Source organism: Odontesthes bonariensis, chromosome 9 (genome assembly GCF_027942865.1).
Source record: "Odontesthes bonariensis isolate fOdoBon6 chromosome 9, fOdoBon6.hap1, whole genome shotgun sequence".
Lineage (NCBI taxonomy): Eukaryota > Metazoa > Chordata > Actinopteri > Atheriniformes > Atherinopsidae > Odontesthes > Odontesthes bonariensis.
The window spans coordinates 3,325,072-3,346,918 of record NC_134514.1 but is presented as its reverse complement, the minus strand read 5'-3'; the positions used below and the strand labels follow the sequence as shown (position 1 = coordinate 3,346,918).

At 43.0% G+C, this 21,847-nt stretch overlaps 1 protein-coding gene across 1 annotated transcript in view; it reads right to left on the bottom strand.

Moving 5' to 3' along the window:
* LOC142387978 (uncharacterized) overlaps positions 1-21,847 on the bottom strand; it is a 56,783-nt gene that overhangs the window by 12,628 nt on the left and 22,308 nt on the right. Inside the window, exon 2 of the mRNA XM_075472776.1 lies at positions 478-2,072. Coding sequence (XP_075328891.1) covers positions 478-1,852 — 1,375 coding nt within the window. The 5' untranslated portion in view covers positions 1,853-2,072. The remainder of the gene's footprint in view (positions 1-477; positions 2,073-21,847) is intronic.

The following is a 21,847-nucleotide window of genomic DNA, read 5'->3' as shown; positions in this document are numbered from 1 at the left end:
CACCACAGCATCTCAGTCAGGCTGACCTTAGGGTGACCTTTAACCTTTAACATGCTGACTGAGGCCTGCAGAGTCTGAGATGTAGCTCTTGGGTTTCTGACCTTGTGGTGACCTTTAACCTTATTATCAGTTTATTATCATGTTATTATCAGTTTATTATCATTTTAACGATAAAGAGGATTTTTGTGAGCTTTTTTTAGCATCATAATCTGTCATATTTGACACATAGTTGACTGCCTGTGTCCATATATGAAAGGAATCTCAGAGGATGGTTTACAGCTTACTACTTTTAACCAGAGAGGATCAGAACAAGTCAACAAAAAGATGGGCCCAACCTTATAAAGCACCAGAATGTTCCTTTAACTGAAACAAACCAAGTGATAAAGCTCAAAAAGGCTTAAAGTAAAACCTGCAGCACGGATTAAAACGTCGGCTGTGAAAGTGGAGGTGATGGTTTAAATGTTCGTGTTGTCTCACCTGAGGCGGGGGCTGCAGTTGCGTCCTCCTCGCCACCGGGGGCGCACTCTGTGTTGGCGCGCTTGCTCTTGGGGATGACGCGCTTCTTGAAGGAGGTCCAGATCTCGTTGGCGTGTTGCGTCACCGTCCCGCCTCCTGCCGCCGCCGCCGCCGCCTTCTCCTCCTCGCTCCCCTCCGCCTTCTCCTCCGCTCCCTCCGTCTTGGTTTCCTCTGCCGCCTCCTCGGCCTTGGCCTCCTCTCCTTCCTCGGCTCCGCCCGCCGCCGCCGCCGCCGCCGGCTCCTCCGCCTTCTCGCCGTCTTTCTCCGAGCCTTTGGCCTTGCTGCTGATGCCGGACATGGACGGGTCCCTCTTCAGGCCCTGGAAGGTCCAGGAGCGTTTCAGCTTCCACCTCTTCTGGCCCGACTCCTTGGAGTCCAGCGTGGAGGAGTCGCCGCCGCCTCCTTCGGCCTCCGACGCCTCCTCGTGCCCGGCCTCTCCGCCGCCGCTCTTCTTGTGCGTCTTCTGAGCCATGAGTTTCTTAAAGGAGTGCCAGCGCTTCATGTGCTTGGTGGCGCCGGAGGAGGACGAGGCTTTCTGCTCCTCCTCTGCTCCGCCCGCCGCTCCCCCCTCCGCCGCCGCCGCTTCCTCCTCCACGGTGGAGTCCGCGGTGGCGTTGAGCGCTTCGGGATCCTCCAGGCGGTCCAGGGATCTGGACCTCACCTTCACCTGCTTCTCTGCGGCGGCGCCGTCTTTCTTCTCGGTGCTGCGGTGGGAGAAGATCCTCGCTACCGGCTTCCTGATCAGATCCCGAACCGTGGATTTCCCCTCGGCGGGCTTTCCCTTCTCCTTCTTCTCCTCCTCCTTTTCCCCGTTTTCCGCAGCCTTCTCTGTTGCTGCTTCTCCTTCCGCGCCTCCCTCGGCTTCAGCCGCCTCCTCGCCGCCCTTCTCGCCGTCTTTCTCGCCTCCCTCGGCGGCGCCCTCCTCCCCTCCGGCGGCGCTCTGCTCCTTCTTCTTCCTGCCTCCCATCACCTTCCCCAGGCCGCTCTTGTTGAGGAACGAGTCCAGGAAGGAGGTCTTGTGCTCGGCAGAGGCGGCGTTTTCCGAGCTCGGAGGCGGCGCCGCTTCGCCGCTGGCTCCTCCCTCCTCGGCGCCCTCTGCCGCCGCCGTGTCGTTATTCACAGTCTCTTTGCTATTGACCACCTCGCTGTTCACGGCGGTGCCATCTTTATCGACCACCTCGCTGTTCACGGCGGTGCCATCTTTATCGACCACCTCGCTGTTGACAGTCTCTGAGTTTGCGGTTTTCGCCGGTTGCTCCACCTCCGCCGGCTTGTTTTCGGGGGTTTTTCCGTCTTCCTGGACCACCGGCGCCGCACTGGCCTCCGTCGCCGCCATCTCAGAAAGGGAAAACAAATAATAACAACAAAAAAAGTGTGTTCCTTTCCTTCCTTCCTTCCTTCCTTCCCTGGCCTTCTACCCTCCTCTTCCTCTCGCTCTAACTCTCTCTGGTGTTTGGTTCCTCCCGCTGTGGCGGCGCTCTCAGGTCATGGAGAGCAGGTCGGAGAGCACTGGCGAGGAGGAAAGATACTCAGCATCCTACTCGTCCTCCGAACTCCTGCAGAGAAAACGACAGAGGAGAGGACGGAGGGATGAGAGGGATGAGAGGGAGGGGGAGGCACAGATGGTTAATAAGTCTGAATCAACACCACAGACACTCAATTAGTCTGGTCCGGATCGTGCTTTGAATGGAGGATGAAGTGTAACATGATAGAAAATCTTGGCAGGAAATGCAACGTAATTACGATGTTTCCTTATCAGTCACACTTCCAAAACTCACATCCAGTGTGCGATGTGATGTGGGACGTGAACGCTGAGCGCTAACACCAGACAGGAGCAGTAAAACGAGCCTCCTCTCTGGGACCGAACACCAGCAGCAGCATGCCAGCCCAGAACGTTTCATAGTTTCCAAGCAACGTGGTTTTTAAATCTTCGAAAAATAAGGCAACAAACATGGAAATAACTTGTGTATAATTAATTATTATTCAGATCGAAACTCGCAAAGTGTGGAAGTGGAAAACAGAAAGAAACAAATAAAATGTTTTTTGTAAAGTGGTGCACATGATCCTTCCTCCTTATGTGAAGCTGATAGTCTCCATATAATTCATCCATCCATCATCTTCCTCTTATCTGAGGTCGGCTTTCAGAACCAACAGGTCCAGGAGTTAAACCCATCCATCCCTCTCCAGCTCCTCCTGGGGGATCCTGAGGTGTTCCCAGGTCAGATGGGATGTATAATCCCTCCAGAGAGTTCTGGTTCTGACCCGGGGCCTCACATCTGGAAGAGCTGTTCAACTCTAAGGCTACGTTCAGACTGCAGGCCTTGATGCTCAATTCCGATTGTTTTGTGAAATCGGATTTTTTTGTGAGGTCGTTCACATTGCAATTAAATGCGACCTGTATGTGGCCTGCTGTGTGAACGGCTTACCGCCCCATACTATCCCGCATGCGCAGAAGAGCGTACGATGACGTCGTATGCAGCGAGCGTTGCTTGCTCTTGCGCTTGACTCAGAGCGCTGATCTCGAAAACACACGAGAAGCATCATACGCGGCGGACAGCACAGCTTTATGCCAATTACGCACACAGGCTCCACACCTCCACACACGCATCGCGTCTGCAATCATAACTCATCAGGGGAAATCACATTTTTCCAATATTTTAGAGACCCCCCAACATTTCCCAAATCATGTTTTTGGGGGGTCTCGGATCCCCCGAGTGCCCCTGTAGTTCGAACCCTGGGTGGGACTGTGATGTGAGCGGCTTTTCAGACGCGGACTTCATTCAAAATTTTCGGATGACAAGGAGGTCTTTCATTTATCTCTGCGAGCGCCTTTCTTTAGCGCTATCACGACAAGACACACACCTCCGACGGTCCATATCGGTGAGCAAACGCGTTGCGGTTGGACTGTACTGGCTGGCAACAGGTGCTTGCTACCGTACGATTGCTAACCTCTTTGGCACAGGAAAGTCTACTGTCTGCTCCATAGTACACGACTTATGCAGAGCAGTTCGTCATGTTCTCATGTCCGACTACATAAAACTACCTCAGGGAGATGACCTGCGAGAGGTTGTTGAAGGCTTCAGGCAGAGATGGGGTTTGACGCGTAGGTCGGATAAATGCGCCCCGGCCGTTCAGACTGCAGTCGCATGGCAAAAGATCAGATACGTATCGGAATTAGGACCACATATTAAAGTGGCCTGGATCGGATTTGAAAAAATCCGATCTGTGCTGTTCAGACTGTCATGAAAAGATCAGATACAGGATTTGGGTCACTTCAGTGTGCTGTCTGAACGTAGCCATTGTCACTGCACTCCAAACTGCTGAGGAACTGAAAAATCTGATGATTATAAGCCAAAACTTGTTCATCTACTTGGTCTCTTATGAAGATTCTTCACGTTTTAATTTTCTTAATTTATTTGTTCTTGTCCTGGAGATTTCAGTGAGATATTTTTAAGGGAAAGTAGGCAAAGACGGCAGCTATACAATCATGATGGAAAGAAATATAAAACCTGTATAAAAAATGTACGAAATATCCCGTGAAAATAACAGATCATTTTAAATAATAACCCCAATCCCTCTCCCTATATTCCTAATGACACCTTTGCATTCATCAGTAAGCTTAATGACTGGTTCTATCCAGGCTTATGTGCTTCCGTCTTCTTTACTTCTGTATATCGGGGGCTGAAGAGATTGTTTCCTACGTTTTGTCCAGCGCTTGTAAGACATTTTGAATTATGTTTGATGGATTTGTAGTGGAACTTTACAGACTGTGATCCCCCTCTTTTGTTTTTGGGATAAAGCCACTAATGTTCCTTAATTTCCCCCTTTCTGTGAACAGATAAATACCCAGAAGGCACTTCTTTGTGTCCGTCTGCGGCTCTCGGCTGCAGGTATAATTGATTATAACCGAAGATGTAAATCCACTGAAACACTCTTCATCTTTAGTGGCTTCAGTTTCTCGTTATAAATGTTTCTCAGGCAGGAATAAACTATTTTTTGGAAGCGGATTAATTCAGTTTTGGTGTCGTATTGAGGATCTGCAGGATCCTGTGGTTTCTGTGGGTGAAATATACAACCAGACTGGCCCTGTCCACAGTTTGTGGATGTAAAACCCTGCTTAGACTTTAATGAATGAATCAGCCGATGTGGGGAGTCCAGACCTTTAGAGCAGAGCGCCGCACTCTGATGCAGGGGAGGTGAAACAGTGACTCAGCCTCCAGGAGGGCTGCAGACAGGGAGTAAACACATACATCACATGTTTCAGACAGTCTCACACTGCGCTGCTGACCAGCTGGATGCTTCACTGGCTGCCTGTTGTTCGTCCGGGCTGCTTTTTTCTGCTGAGCTGAAGGCTCACTTTCCCTCAATGGATGAGGAGTTAGTCAGATTTACAGGCTGAAACGCAGGCTGCAATGACTTGTTCGTTGTTTCACACCTCAGGCTGACAACCTGCTATCTTCTGATAATCATGTTCTGGACTTATATCTTTATCAGGGCTGGGCAACGATTAACATGTTTAATCTAATTAATCACATGATTTCCCTGATTAATCACGATTAATCGCATTTGTACGCAGAATCCAAAAATGAATCCAAAAGTAGTGTATAGCTTTTAGCATTTAGCTTTATTTTAAATGTGCTGCCATATGAATGAAAGTGCCATAACATTTGTTGTGCAAACACACTTTTAACATCAGCATCTTTCTGTAGTTTTTATGTAGAAGCCTCGCTCCACTGTCTGTTTCCTTGAATGACTTGCTGCTATCAGTTGTGTGTTTTGCCTTTAAGTGATATTTTAGACTGGAACTACTACGCTGAGAAGACAATTCAACTTGGCAGTGTTTACAGATGACTTTGGTTCTGTCGACTCCGCCGTCTGGAAGAACTTTAACATGAAAATGGCCGAGTAAAAGTTCCGTACCCTTCTCCATGTTTGGTGGATCCGCCGATTACTTTCTTTTCTTTTACTTTTAACAAAATAAAAGCCAAAATAAAAACCCGGTCCGAGTCCCACATCGGACGGCCCTGTGCTGCATGTTGTTCCCCCTCTCTCAGCCCCCTGCTTCCTGTCTCTCTGAACTTTCCATTAAAGGGCACAAAAGCTCAAAAAAATAAATAATTTTTTTTTAAAAAAGCGTTAATGCACAATAAAATATTTATCGGAGTTAAACAATTAACGAGTGAACTCCCAGCCCAGTCCTAGACAGAATACATCTTATTTAACAGAATATGTAGATTTAAAGACGTTAAACGAATGTTAGAAACCCAAATGAATTTGGGTCCCCCTACAGCTGCGGGATGTCATAGCAAACAAATCTCTGTGTGAACCCTGCACATGCACAGCCATATGCATGAATTTGCTGTCATGTTGAAGAGACCACAAAGACTTCATTAAAGGTGGAAACTACTGGAAACAGCTGGAAACTAGAGTCGTGAACTGAGGTCACAGAAAAAAGAGCCAAAATACTTTAAAAAAGAGTCAGAAACACATAGTTTAAGTTTCACAAACTTCTCTGATGTTGCTTAAAGTTCAATTCGCTGTCATCACTGAATTGCTGTACTCGATTAGATGCCATAAAACGTATTTCAGAATGGCGTCAGACATCCTGCTCTTTGATCAGCAAAAGAATCATGAAAAGAAATCAGCCCGAGATTCATGAAATAAGCATTAAAACTATGTGTTGGTACCATGGAAAGTAACATCTATTTTGCTGCGTTTCCACCAAGTTCTTTTTTTACTCATTTTGAAGCATATATTAAAAAAATATATATATATATGTCTGCTCATTTGAGGCGGTTTTGCACAAAATTGTCACTTACTTGACTGATGATACACTCACTGACATGAAAGAGAAGACTATCCTCTAAAAAAACCAACCCATGGGTATTTTGTTCATGCAGGAAAATACATTTACGTTGCAAGAAAATGCGACCTCTAGTGGTCATGAGAGAATAGCGTCCATTAATGCAATGGTGGCATCGTAAAAAGAATGTATTTTAGTCTTAAAGTTGTTCTAACTGTAACCAAGTGGTCTTATTGCCCTAACTCAACCAGGTAGGGACCACAGAGTTAAAAGAGTTGGTCTGGAACTGGAGACTTTGTAAAAAAAAAAAACAACAACACAGAAATGCTCATGTGAGTCAGAGTTGAAAAACGGACAAATGTGCAATACCTCCTGCCACCTGTAGGGGTGTTAGTTTAAAGTACACCCCCAATGCTTGCTGGGTCTGAACAGCCTATAAGGTTGTAGGAAAGAGCCTATACCACCACCAAGCTAGTTTATTCAGTACAAACAAGGAGATGGAAATAAGCCTCACAACTTTTCTTTATGGCAAGATTAAAAAATTGATAATTTAATTGAATTTTGCGACCTAAGCACTACAAAGTGGCTTCATTGTCTCACTCTAAACTGTCTTGAAAGTCCATCCCCTCAACAGAAACCAGAAGCAGATATTCTGGTGTTTAGATTTTTATTCTTCCTCAGCTAAATGAGTGGATCACTGTGTCCACCACAACCTCAGACCTGATGATGATTGTGCATCTTCACCGCACTTTAAATCTCTAAACTACAGAGTGAACGTCATTAAAAGTCTCCGCTGCGACCCATTCACTGCTCCAAACAATGAAGCTACAGAGGAAAAAATGACCATGAAAGCAACCTATGAGAAGTGTTGGGAACCGAGCTCAAATGCTTTCTGTTTTCTGTTCATGAAACCGCAAAATAACAGTGAAAAATCCAAATTACTAGAATATAATCGCAGATGTCTTGGTGATGAGGCGTTACAGCAGCAGCTTGCAACCCAAACAGCTGTCGTCCAGCGACTCATTCACCCTCCAAATGACTTGTTTACTACTTTGAGCTTTAATTCAGTGTTAGCATGTTAGCTCTGACGCACACGGCTCAGTTACATTGCCTAAAGATAGAAATGGACCCCACCAACACAAAAACAGGGACACAGTTTTGTGATGAGGCGGTATTAAATCCACAGTGTTACTCAGCAGGCGCATAAAAAGCACAGAAATCAGGCTCAGAGGTTAGCAGCAACATCGGGCTACTTCCTGCATCACTCAAATATTGTAACATGACTCAAATCACTCTGATAAACTGTTTGCAATAAAACAGGCAGCTTTAATTCAACAGACCCTTGATCTATTATTTCTACTAATCAATAATTCAGGCTTTGAAGGGCAGATTATTAACACAGAAGTGGAGTCTGCCCCGTCTTTCATGGTCTCATTTAGGGTCTTTTTGTTGTTCCAAACACAACCAGCGCCATTATTCTCTGCTGCAGATCTACTCTGAACATAACCGGGTCAGAACACATCATCATACGTCACTCAACTCCAGTTCTGAAACTTTTTGTCTGCTCATTCATCCACTGTAAGAGATTTTGAGGTCTTTTAGCTTTTTTTTGATTGATTTATGTTTAAAGACTTGATTGATTTCAGAGCACCGACTTGATGAATCTGAGAGTCACACCCTCCTCTTTTAAAATGATTTCCACCTGACCTTGCCTGACCAATCACAAGCATTTACCTGATAGATGAGACTGTCTGGAACAGGGATGTCCTGCAGGTTTTAGACGTTTCCCTGCTTTAACACACCTGATTCAGATCAGTGCATCATTAGCAGGCTGCTGCAGAACTTAACAACCTTTTGAAGAGATCCATTTCATCTGAATCAGGTGTGTTGAAGCAGAGAAACATCTAAAACAGGGGTCTCAAACTGAGCCGTGAAAGGGCCGGTGAGGCTGCAGGTCTTTGTTCCAACCCTGCAGCAGCACAGCCGACTTGTTTCATTCAATCAACTGAACTGTCTGCACTGAAGGGCTGTGTGCAAAACCGCATACTACATACTACATACTACATACTGCATACTTCCATACTGCATACTCATGGATCAGACAATATGCAGAGCGTTTACCCACAATGCATTTCGCTCCTCCAGTTAAGACCTTGGGTATGCATCATGAGGTTACTACTCATACTCAAACTACCCAAGATGCAACGTAACGTGACGTCGCCGATCGTCATTTTGTCAACACGGCAGTTTCAAGCTAGCTACAACGAGGGAAGGTTCACTTCCTGTTTTCAAAACAAAAGCACCAATTGTATGGTAATGGCTTTCCCTATGATAAAAGGCAACGGGTATTTTATTTTGTGAAAATAACCGGAAGTGCGTTGCTCACTGCGGCTAGCTTTAGTAGCGCCGAATTCGTGGGAACAAAATTGTAAACAGCCGGTATTTTGTCAGGTTTTCAACACGTTGGGGATCTAAACGACTACTTTCTCACCTGAAAATGTTTCACATGTTGCTAAAGTTTACAGAGTTTAGAGCTTAAGCGAAATCAGCTTCAGGCCGGCTGATTTCGGCTCAGGCAGGAGCGAAATGCATTGTGGGTAAACGCTATGCATACTGTCTGATCCATGAGTATGCAGTATGGAAGTATGTAGTATGTAGTATGTAGTATGCGGTTTTGCACACAGCCCTTCAGTGCAGACAGTTCAGTTGATTGAATGAAACAAGTCGGCTGTGCTGCTGCAGAGTTGGAACAAAGACCTGCAGCCTCACCGGCCCTTTCACGGATCAGTTTAACACCCCTGTTTTAGATATTTCCCTGCTTCAACACACCTGATTCAGATGAAATTAATTTCTTCAAAAGGTCGTTAAGTTGCGCACAAGCCTGCTAATGATGCACTGATCTGAATCAGGTGTGTTGAAACAGGGAAACGTCTAAAACCTGCAGGACTTTGGACAGTCCTGGTCCAGAAGGTGCTGAATCACATCAAGTTATTATTTAAATGGGAAATTAACTTGCAACTTTTAGTAAAAGCACATTTGGGCATAGTGTGGTCAGCAGGTGGCAATAAGGTGGCTGCAAAACGCATGGCAGCAATGAGCCGAGCAGTTTTATTGTCCTTGTTTTTAAATCTAGAGGCAGAAAAAGTTGCTTATGTGTTCACGGCTGTTGTGTTCCCATCAAAACCAAATCAGGGCCGGAGCTGATAAATACCTGTGACACTGAAAAAAGTGACTTTTTGGTGAAGTAAACTCTATTAGAGTAACTTTCATAATTTCTACCTTGTATTTTTAAGATTCAGTAAGAACTCGAGCTTCTTAAGTAATATTAAACATTTTATTAACGTAATACATGAATTATGGGGGAAGAGTAAGTTTTACTTAGGTTTCCTCGTACAATTTAAATGTTTAATAGTTGTATGTACATAAACCTAGAAATACTACATAAACTTTACTCTGAAAGTGTATCGTTAAAATCTACTAAGTTACTTCATAACAGCAAATACTACAGATATATTACATTTACTTAAAATTTGGAGTAAAATTATGTTCCTGCCTATGAAAAACAAGTAGACTTTACTTCATTTGTTTAAATAAATATAACTTAAAACTTAGATGTAATTAAGTTAATGTTACTTGTTTTATGGTAAGTAAAATTTACTTGATATTGCAGCATTAAATATTACTTAAATCATTTGAGTGCAAATACTTACAAAGGGTTTTTTAAGTAAATCTAATGAGTTTTTTTTTTCAGTGTACTTTAGACTCATCTGTCAGTTAAACGCTGTCCTATCGCACTCAAAAAGCAGATCTCAGCAGATCTTAGAGCATAAGCATAAAAAGCTCTAAAGTCTGAAATGATTCTACATTCACTTTGATGTGAAGCCTTGAACAGATGTTATCATATCGGTGAGTTTCTGCAGGGTTCTGCTGAGCTGTTCCAGGCACGTTCACCCACACGAGACCGATCTGCTCTTTGTTTCAGTTTCTTTTTGTTTCGTTTTTTTTCTTTCTTTTGTTGGCTGGTGGTTACACTGCAGCAGCAGAGGAGCATTAGTGAGCTGGATGGGAGGCTGAGGCCCCCAAGGTGTTGGAACAGCATCAGACGGAGGACGACAAAATGGAGGGAGGGAGGGATGGAAGTGAGGAAGAAGAGGAGTGGGCTCATTTTCCTTCGTTTGGCCGCCTTTACGTTTCACCTCCATCTGTCCGTCTGTCTGTCTGTCTGGTTTCTGCTCTCCACTGTCTGCTTTTCGCCGGGTTCCTTCTCCTCCCGTCTCCACCTCTCGGTTGTTTTTCTCTGCATCTCTTGTCTCTTTCATTCATCCCTTCTCTTCCCTTGTCCTGTCCCTCGCTGCCTTTTTCTTGTCTTTTTGTTTATCTCTTTGTTTCATTCAAACATCCTCTCACTCATCCAGCTGTGTCTCTGTCTCCTTTTCCATCTCCATCTTTGCCTTTCTGTCCTCTGTGCTTCCAAACACTTCTCTCTGCATCACATCTCCACTCGTTCACCTTCATCCTCTCTCTGTCTGTCCATCCCTGCCTTCCAGACAGTCTGTCAGCCTTCATCTGCTCTGTCTGTCTGTAACCTTTCCATCTGTCTGCCAGACGGAACTTCATCACAAGTCAAATAAACAAAAGAATATCGAGTTAATTGATGATTCACTCTGCAGTCCTGCAGACTGACTCCAACAGGCACATATTGAAGGTGTTAATTGTTGCCTTCTGTTTCCTTGTTTGGGGAGTTTGGTGTGGATCAAGATTGACTTTCTTCTTGCAAGCAGCATGTATTGAATAAATAATTATTGTTGTAGTGACACTGGAATCATTTAGGGAGTTTACACACATAGGCTGTGTTCCAAACCGCACACTTCTCCTACTTTCTGAGTTAGTATGCGAGTTTGAGTTAGCGAGAAGTTCCCGGATGCATACTAGATTCTCCTAAATGTTGGGTATGCATCATGAGGTTACTACTCATACTCAAACTACCCAAGATGCAACGTAACGTGACGTCGCCGATCGTCATTTCCTGTCAAAACGGCAGTTTCAAGCTAGCTACAACGAGGGTAGGTTCACTTCCTGTTTTCAAAACAAAAGCACCAATTGTATGGTGATGGCTTTCCCTGTGATAAAAGGCAACGGGTATTTTATTTTGTGAAAATAACAGGAAGTGCGTTGCTCACTGCGGCTAGCTTTAGTAGCGCCGATTTCGTGGGAACAAAATTGTAAACAGCCGGTATTTTGTCAGGTTTTCAACACGTTGGGGATCTAAACGACTACTTTCTCACCTGAAAATGTTTCAAATGTTGCTAAAGTTTACAGAGTTTAGAGCTTAAGAGAAATCAGCTTCAGGCCGGCTGATTTCGGCTCGGGCAGGAGCGAAATGCATTGTGGGTAAATGCTCTGCATACGATCAGTATGCTGTATGCAGAATGGTAGTATGCAGTAAGTAGTATGTAGTATGTAGTATGCAGTATGTAGTATGCAGTATGTAGTATGTAGTATGCAGTATGTAGTATGCAGTATGCAGTATGCGGTATGTAGTATGCAGTATATAGTATGTAGTATGCAGTATGTAGTATGCAGTATGTAGTATGCAGTATGTAGTATGCAGTATGTAGTATGTAGTATGTGGTATGTAGTATACAGTATGTAGTATGCAGTATGTAGTATGCAGTATGTAGTATGTAGTATGTAGTATGCAGTATGTAGTATGCAGTATGTAGTATGTAGTATGTAGTATGCAGTATGTAGTATGTAGTATGTAGTATGCAGTATGTAGTATGCAGTATGTAGTATGTAGTATGTAGTATGCAGTATGTAGTATGCAGTATGTAGTATGCAGTATGTAGTATGTAGTATGTAGTATGCAGTATGTAGTATGTAGTATGCAGTATGCGGTATGTAGTATGTAGTATGTAGTATGCAGTATGTAGTATGTAGTATGTAGTATGCAGTATGCAGTATGTAGTATGTAGTATGTAGTATGCAGTATGCAGTATGTAGTATGCAGTATGCAGTATGCGGTATGTAGTATGCAGTATGTAGTATGTAGTATGCAGTATGCGGTATGCAGTATGTAGTATGCAGTATGCGGTATGTAGTATGCAGTATGTAGTATGTAGTATGCAGTATGTAGTATGCAGTATGCAGTATGCGGTTGTGGTATGCAGTATGCAGTATGTGGTATGTAGTATGTAGTATGCAGTATGTGGTATGTAGTATGCAGTATGTAGTATGCAGTATGCAGTATGTAGTATGCAGTATGTAGTATGTAGTATGTAGTATGTAGTATGCAGTATGCGGTATGTAGTATGTAGTATGCAGTATGCGGTATGCAGTATGTAGTATGCAGTATGCGGTATGTAGTATGCAGTATGTAGTATGTAGTATGCAGTATGTAGTATGCAGTATGCAGTATGCGGTTGTGGTATGCAGTATGCAGTATGTGGTATGTAGTATGTAGTATGCAGTATGTGGTATGTAGTATGCAGTATGTAGTATGCAGTATGCAGTATGTAGTATGCAGTATGCAGTATGCGGTATGTAGTATGCAGTATGCAGTATGCAGTATGCAGTATGCAGTATGTAGTATGTAGTATGCAGTATGTAGTATGTAGTATGCAGTATGTAGTATGCAGTATGCAGTATGCGGTATGCGGTATGTAGTATGCAGTATGTAGTATGCAGTATGCAGTATGCGGTATGCGGTATGTAGTATGCAGTATGTAGTATGCAGTATGCGGTATGTAGTATGCAGTATGTAGTATGTAGTATGCAGTATGTAGTATTTAGTATGTAGTATGTAGTATGCAGTATGCAGTATGCAGTATGTAGTATTTAGTATGTAGTATGCAGTATGCAGTATGCAGTATGCGGTATGTGGTATGTAGTATGCGGTTTCGAACACAGCCATGGAGCTATATGGTTTAATGCTTTTCTTTGCCATATTCAAGCCACTACTGAACCCAGCTCTGATCCTCACGGGCAGGTACGTGTTCAGTAATGCTTGTTTTGTTCATGTTGATACAGAGAAATGTTCGTGAATGTTTATTTTGCAGAATCTGCAGCCCTCAGTTCAGAACAAGGAGCAAAGTGTCCATCCAAAGCTGGATGTGGAGAAAGTTTCGATCCATGCAGATTATCTGTAATAAACTGGTTCTGGTTTTAATTTCCCAGCAGGTTTGGGCCCATTTAGAGCCTGACCTGTAGATAAAGCGGTCACTCCCAGCTTCCTTGTTATGTTTGCTCACAGACCGCTGCCCCCCACAGGATGATTCATCTCTTCATTCAGCCTGGTGACACACAATATTCCACCACTATGCAACAGCAACAGCTTGGGGAAAATTGGAATGAATTCCATTTTAATCAACATAATGAAAAAAAAGATTTTCATGAATGAATGTAGAAAAGCATTGCAGTGTTTACTGGGTTTATTTTGGTATATGTGAATGTGTAATCAGTGGATGGACAGAGTGTCAAATCCCTGCGGTTTAAAGCCCCCCCGAACGGTCGAACTTCAGCCTCTGAGGACGTTCTGAATGAAAACCGACTTCATGCTTTTACATAAATGAGGCACAAACACTTCAATTCTTAATCACAAGCTAATTCCAAATCAAATTATTTCAGTAAATCTCATTTTCGCTCCTCACAAATGCATCATTACCAGCTGAGAATGGCATTGTGGGTAATCTGGTTGCAACATAGCGAGATGGATGCAGTCAGGACAGGTGAGCAGCACTCTGCTGTGATTGGCTGATTTGGCTCTGACCTAACCACTGCAAAGCCCAGTGAAGAAGCTGATACTGGGCCTGAGTATCTAAACGCAGGCTCCAGAGTTCCTGGTTTTTAAATATTGTTTTCTGTATTCAGTGTCTTAGATGCAGATGCAAAGACCTGCTTGATGCAAAGTGTCTCTCTGCCCCTTTTCCTCACTATAGAATTGATCCAGGCGATAACAAGTTATCAGATACGAGTTATACGACAGTAAAAAGACATGCTTCTCTGGTTGAAGTAGGGCTGTAGCGATAAACTAATCCCACGATACGATACACGATATTCAGCCAACGATACGATACGATTTGATACGATTCGATACGCTTCGATACGATTTGATACGATACAATTCTATTTGATTCGATTCGATTCAGTACGATTTGATTCGATACGATATTCAGCCAACGATACGATACGATACGATTCAATACACTTTCTGTAGTTTTTATGTAGAAGCCTCGCTCCACTGTCTGTTTCCTTGAATGACTTGCTGCTATCAGTTGTGTGTTTTGCCTTTAAGTGATATTTTAGACTGGAACTACTACGCTGAGAAGACAATTCAACTTGGCAGTGTTTACAGATGACTTTGGTTCTGTCGACTCCGCCGTCTGGAAGAACTTTAAAATGAAAATGGCCGAGTAAAGGTTCCGTACCCTTCTCCATGTTTGGTGGATCCGCCGATTACTTTCTTTTCCTGTTCCACAGCAGACAGCAACAGACTTTTACAAAATAAAAGCCTGTGAGCAACAGACTTTTACAAAATAAAATAGATAATAAAACAGGGATGGTCAGTGGCGTGGTCAGAGGCTATAGTCCTCGCTGCAGCTGGCCCCGGTTCGAGTCCCACATCGGACGGCCCTGTACTGCATGTTGTTCCCCCTCTCTCTGCCTCCTGCTTCCTGTCTCTCTGAACTTTCCATTAAAAGGCACAAAAATCCCCCCCAAAAATGATAATAATAATTTAAAAAAGCGTTTATGCGCTCTAAAATATTTATCGGCGTTAAACAATTCACGTGTTAACTCGCCCAGCCCTACTCTCCAGTGACTTAAACCCCATAACGCAGGTTTAAAGCATCGGTGTGTTTCCCCGGCTCTCCTGCAGGTGGCGCAGGTCTGCACGTCTGGATCAGCCAGACGGAGAACGAACAGCTCCCCCTGCAGGAGAGTCACACTCCTGATTAACGTGGCCACACTCCTGTCTGCAGATATTTCTGTTTACACTGCAGAGCTCTGCTGTGTTATAACTCTTTCATTACTTCATGGTGAGGGCCTCCTGGGGGCAGTTTCAGCTGCATGTGTTCCTGCTCTGTTATGGCGCTCTAATCCCTCAAGACGCCCGTTAACGCAGCTGTAATGGAGGTCATCGGGGAGGCAGCAGAGTGCCCAATCACACAGCGATAATAGCCCTCACTTTCACACCGTCTTCCTTCCATCAACACCGAAAACTCAACCGCTGCGTTTACACACAAATCCGCAGCTTTGGCCGCTTCACTTCCAGCCTTTGTGCTGCAGATTGAACCGGCTTCAGAAGCAGAAACAGACGCAGAAACAGACGCCCGCTGTGTGTCATCACAGCTCAAACCGTCAGGGTGAGAGACGCCCTGTGACAAAAGGCTTTTACTGCGTTCAGTCAGACTCTGGAAACAGCTGCTGTGAGATGTGACGTGTTTTTCTGTCAGTTTGGATCAAAATCGTAAGGAAATTATATTTGGAGGCCGTCCCAAAAATACATAATTACTCATTTGTCTCTTCGTTTTACAAATGAATCCATCAAATGACTTATTTACTCCCTCGGCTCAGTAAATTATAAACTCCCTTTTTGATCATTTAGTTATGAACTGAACTGGTTTGGAAGAAAAATGTCTGACTGCAGCGAGTTTCATTCATTTCAGCCCAGTTTTTCGACTTTGGACATCACATCCAACTTATTATTTAAATGGGAAATTAACTGCATTAAATGCACATTTGGGCATAGTGTGGTCAGCAGGTGGCAATAAGGTGGCTGCAAAACGCATAGCAGCAATGAGCCGAGCAGTTTTATTGTCCTTGTTTTTCATCTAGAGGCAGAAAAAGTTGCTTATGTGAGTAAAATGTTTGCTAAGTCAGTAAATTCTCCTGGTTTAGTGTCAACTTTCTTCTTTGAAAAAGGCCAAACTTCAAAATGCAAATAAAACCACAGGTCATCACAAATGTAGAAAACTGTTCAACCATCAATTACATCCCAAATTTACACCAAAAGTAACGTGTTCAAACTGAATTATTGAAACTGAAACTGAACTGGCAGTGTGTTTCCCCTCAGAACACAAACAGAACTGGAGTTATATGTCTAAGTAACGACCAGTGATGGCCAGAGGTGGGAAGTAACGAGTTACATTTACTTGAGTAAGTTTTTGAAAACATTATACTTCCAGGAGTAGTTTTAAATCTCTATACTTTTTACTTTTCCTTGAGTAGATGTGTGCAGCAGAAACTGTCCTCTTACTCCGCTACATTAGGCTACAATGAGCTGGTTACTTTTCTTCTTACCTCTTTGGTATTCTACGCCTCATTATTTTTATCCCCCCGCGTACGCCTCATTTTAATGTTTTATTCTGACAGAGAGAGAGACTTCCGCCAAAGGCTCTACCACCTGACTGTGTTCCACCAATCAGACGCAGCCGTGCAGTCTGGTCACGTGACCGTACTCGATCTCAGCGGCGGGACGGGTTAGCTTTAGCATTAGCAGTCGTAGCAAACAAAGAAAGAAACAGATGAAAAATGTCAGAACCAACGGTGGGAAATGAAGACGCAGACGAGGCCTCATACTGAAAGCATGTTTACCTTACAAAGAGTGAGAAACAGCAGCTACATTATGTGTCTTCTGTGTCAACCAAAACAAACGCACATTTCAGCAGAAACTCAACATCTAACTTGAGGAAACATGTAGCGCTAAGTTTCCTAAACTCGTTTTTCCCCCATGGATAGGTGAATGTTTGTTTTTTAGGTTACATATGGGTTACATATGTTTTAAACATTTTCTATTTCCTAAATTATTTTAATTTAAGCTATTTTTTGTAATTAGTTAATTAATTTTAATTCATATTATCAACTGGATGAACTGTAATTGGCCTAAAGATGATTATTTAGTATTTTTGTCTGTCTGATTGAATGCTTGTGTTAACAAATAAATCAGACGTTACTCAACAGTTACTCAGTACTTGAGTAGTTTTTTCACCGAGCACTTTTTTACTCTTACTCAAGTAATTATTTGGATGACTACTTTTGACTTTTACTTGAGTCATATTATTCTGAAGTAACAGTACTTTTACTTGAGTATTTATCATTTTTGGCTGCTCTACCCACCTCTGCTTATCCTCGTGAAACTGGATCTAAGAGCAAACAGACCGAGCACAAAGTTCACAGCTTAACAGAAACACCGAAAGCAAACGCGTACATCGTTCAAACAGCGTTTGCTGAAGGATTTGTTGATTATCCCAAAGGTTTTACATTCTGTAACAACAACACAGAAAAGCCTAAATGAGTGAAAACACATTTCACTTGATATATGGAGTTGTGCTTTTGAAATATCGAGCTGGAGCACCAGGACTCTGAAGCAGTTTTGTAATGAAAAGCCATCAGTCATGGTGTATGAACTCCAGACTCCAGGTTCGGTCGGAGCGCTCGCACTTTAACGTTTCACTCCTGGAGCTGCTGCCATTTGGCTGCAGGACACGAGGGCAGAACTGCTGCGGGGAGTTGAACCGGTGACCTCCCAGATTGAGGCTAAGCTGAGCGGAAACCGTGTCCAGGCCGAGGCGAGGGCGAGTCGCCGTTATTTGGACGGCGTCTGAAGCCATCAGACTTTAATCCAGTGACCAGACGAAAGTGTCCAACACTGAGGAGAGGAAGGGAAAAGTGTTCCACGCCGTTTATTTACAAGAATACACTAAAGGTGGCTGAATCAGAGGGATAAATGTGGGCTGAGAGGGGATGTGACAGAACAAATCCAAACCTCATTTAACCCCAAATGATGCAGCTGTTTTAAACCTAATCCCTGATGGGGGACATTTTTCTCCATTTTTCTCCACTTGGGGTGTACTTTCTCCTCTAATTTCACACTGTAGACAGTGATATTCATCATATTTGGTCCAGTTGTGCTTTTTTGACTATTTTTTCGAATTTCAAACACACATCATATACGATGCAATTTTTCATTGTGTAGAAAAAAAACTCCTTAATTTCTGAAAAGGGACATTTTTGTCCCTTTTAAAAACGACCTAAAAACATAATATATTAATATTTTTTTCAACTTTTTTTTCATAAATCTTTTATTCCACTTCAGTTCAGACTCCCAAGTTTTTAATTATTTTAAAAAAATGAACCCTTTAGATGCTAATTTGAACTTTTTAGCCCAAATCTTAAGCCTTTAGGTGCCAGTATTTTCAAAATATGGAATGCAAAGTGGAATTATTGAGTAGGGATAATTATGGTCTGGGATATGTCAATGATTAGCAACAACATTGATTTTTAATTTTTTTGTTATGCCTGACTTAAAAAAAAAAAAAATCCTTAATTTCTGAAAAGGGACATTTTTGTCCCCTTTTAAAACGACCTAAAAACATCATATATTAATATTTTGTTTCCACTTTTTTTCCATAAATCTTTTATTCCACTTCAGTTCCGATCATAACCACCAAGTTTTCAATTATTTTCAAAAAATCTGATCACTGACATATCCCAGACCATAATTATCCCCTCTCAACAATTAGCAACAACATTGATTTTTAAGTTTTTTGTTATGCCTGACTTGTAGAATTAATTAAAACTTCTTTTAATTAAGGCTTTATACGGGGGTCCCAAACACTGATTACAGCCGTTTGGTTTGTCCCAGTCCCCCCCATCATACATCAGGTCTAATCCAACTGGTTTCAGAGTGGCTGCTCTGTACAAACTGGGATAAAGGTGGATGATTCACAGCCTTCTTCATCCTCATGGACCCAAACCAAGATGGCCGCCACAAGCAGAAACTCAACTCCAGCTTCCTCCGGCTCGCCCTTTCCCAGAGTCTTCTCAGAAAACTTAAGGAAGGCCTGGGATTCTGACCTTGGAGTAGTTTTCAGAGATGATCAGCGGAAGTCCGTCTTAAATCTGATACATACATCATCTAAACTCGGCCTGATCCAACAGAAAGTCGTACACAGAGTTCCCGTTACCAAGGCTAGGTTGGCGAAGATTTATCCGAACCTTGACCCATTGTGCCCCTGATGTAGGGGTCAACCTGCAGATTTAATGCACACGTTCTGGCTATGTCCGAACCTTTCTACCTTTTGGTAGTATTTTTAAAGCTCTCAGTGAGATGTTTGGAACCCGATTAGATCCCGACCCGGTTTGTGCCCCTCTTTGGTGTAACATCTGAGGAATCTCGAGCTGCCCTACCGACTAAAGCCTGTGTTGTCATAGCTTTCACTACGAGACGTTTGATCCTTTTCAAATGGAAGCAACACACACCTTGACACACACCGTGACATTTTAACTACAATGTCACTTTTATCACATTGTCATTTTAATTTTATCGACGCCTTATTTTTTTTTTATTTATTTATTTTTTTTTTGCTAAATATATATATTTTTTTGTCACCCCTTTTGTGTTTTTATTTTCTTTGTGATTCAATTTTCTTGCTCTTCTTTTAATGTACCGCTATTCGCCCTTCTAATTGCCCTTCGGGGATAAATAAAGTTTTTTCTGATTCTGATTCTGATTCCATCCTTTTTTTCACCGGGTCAAAGATATCGTGTACTTCTTAAAGTTAGACGAAAAATCAAGTACACACCTAAAGGATCCTCCCAACCATTTCTCAAGGTATGGAGCCCCTTTCTTGGTCATTATGACTCCTTGATAATGAGTAGACCTGAACATACACATGGCCTTTTGCATTGGTGGAATCCCCCCCCTTCTATTATTTCAGGTTTGTATGTATCTATTTACCTTTTTTCTTTTTTTCCTGGATGCCTTCTTTTATTTTTCTAGTTTTCATTTGGTTGCTTAAGTAAATTAATTGTGTTTGGGAACCTGTAGCCCTATGGTTGGGTGGGGGGGTGGGGTGGGGACTCCACTGGCCAATGTAATTGATGAACCTTGTACCCTGTGTTTTGGAGATGACTGTGTACATTTTAATAACATGTACATGTGCTGTATTCTTGTGCGGTAAAAATTTCCAGAAAATCTATAAAACATATTTACAAAAAAAAAAAAGTATAAAAATCTGACGCGAGCCCATTGAGCTGCGGCCAGATAAACGCTTGTTGTTGTTGTGGATTAATGCCTGGAGCGGCAGATTGCCCTCTGAGAGGACAGGCCAGCCTTTTAGTGTAAAGGTATTAAGCCCAGGTTTTAATCCAGCACGAGGAGAGCAGCCAATTTAAACTGGATCCAGCCCAAAGGACGACACAGTCACACTCAGTTTATCTCTGCTGCCACGCCTGCTTCGGTCCCGTCGTTGCTATCTGAGATCCCGTCAGTTTTATAGCTTTATCACGCCGTCCTGTCCTCCACTTCCTGTATTTCCACATGTTGCACTCAGGGACTTCCAGCAGAGGAACAATGAACTTCTGTGTGTTTTTTATTGCTGCCAATAAATCCCCATGAAAAGATGCCGTTGTTTCAAAAGGATTAAAACACATCAGTGTCACCTTCCTCCGTTACTACGTACACACACACATCCAGCCGCTGAAATGCTGACAGCAGCGTCACAACAATCCCCAACGAATCCTTCGGTGTTTGGAGTGTTTGGTGCAGACGGCCACAAAAACACTCAAAAAAGAGCATTTGCACACGGACTGGTACAATATTCATTGGACGTATTGACAAAAAAAGAGAAAAGTAGAAAACACCAGACTGGTCCTTTAAGTTCTGAGCTCTTTAAGAGCCAGATGGACCAGTTTTTCTACATTATTCATCCTTATTTTACCACTTTGCAGAGCAGAAAACTTGGGATAAAAAAACAGATCTCACAGCAAAAGGCTCCAACATTGTACGATGAGCTTGTTTTCTTTACTTTCCCAACAGAAGCGACACTCAGTGGGGTCACATGGCTCTGAAAGGATCAGATTATTGGCTAAATTACATTAAGAATGAGTTGAGCAAGGGTAATTCTCCTTGGATATATGGCGGTGAATGAATCGGATCAGAGGCACAAAGCGTGTCATACCCCGGTATGATACACTCTCAGAAATAGGGGTACAGTACGAGTCCTTTTTTTGTTTCCAGAGGTACAATCTATACGAATGTACCCCCTAGGGTTAATTATTGGACCTAAAAGTACCTATATGTAGCTTTTTTGCAGGTCCAAAAGGTGCATATATGTACTCAACTGGTAAAAGGTGCATATATGTACCTTTTTTTCTACATGCCGGGGTACAATAGACAGTCTGTGTTAGGCTACTTCAGTATAAGGGTACAAATATTCCACAAGAGGTACAAGATTGGTCTCTGTAAGGTACAAACCACAAGGGTACAAAACTATACCTTCCGAGGGTACTGCCCCAGTGACAAGCCATCGTACCCCTAAAGGTACAATTCTGTACTTTATTTTCTGAGAGTGTGTGATAGGTGGCGCTGTACCCATTCCAGCTGTTGCTAATAGAGCCACTTCCTGTTGACCTCTTCACCACCAACAACAACAACAAACTCAGGCGTTGGAGAAAGATGGAGAACGCAGAGCCAGATGAAGCTGCGTCCCTCTACATTTGCTCTGTGATGAGCTGCTTGTTGCACAA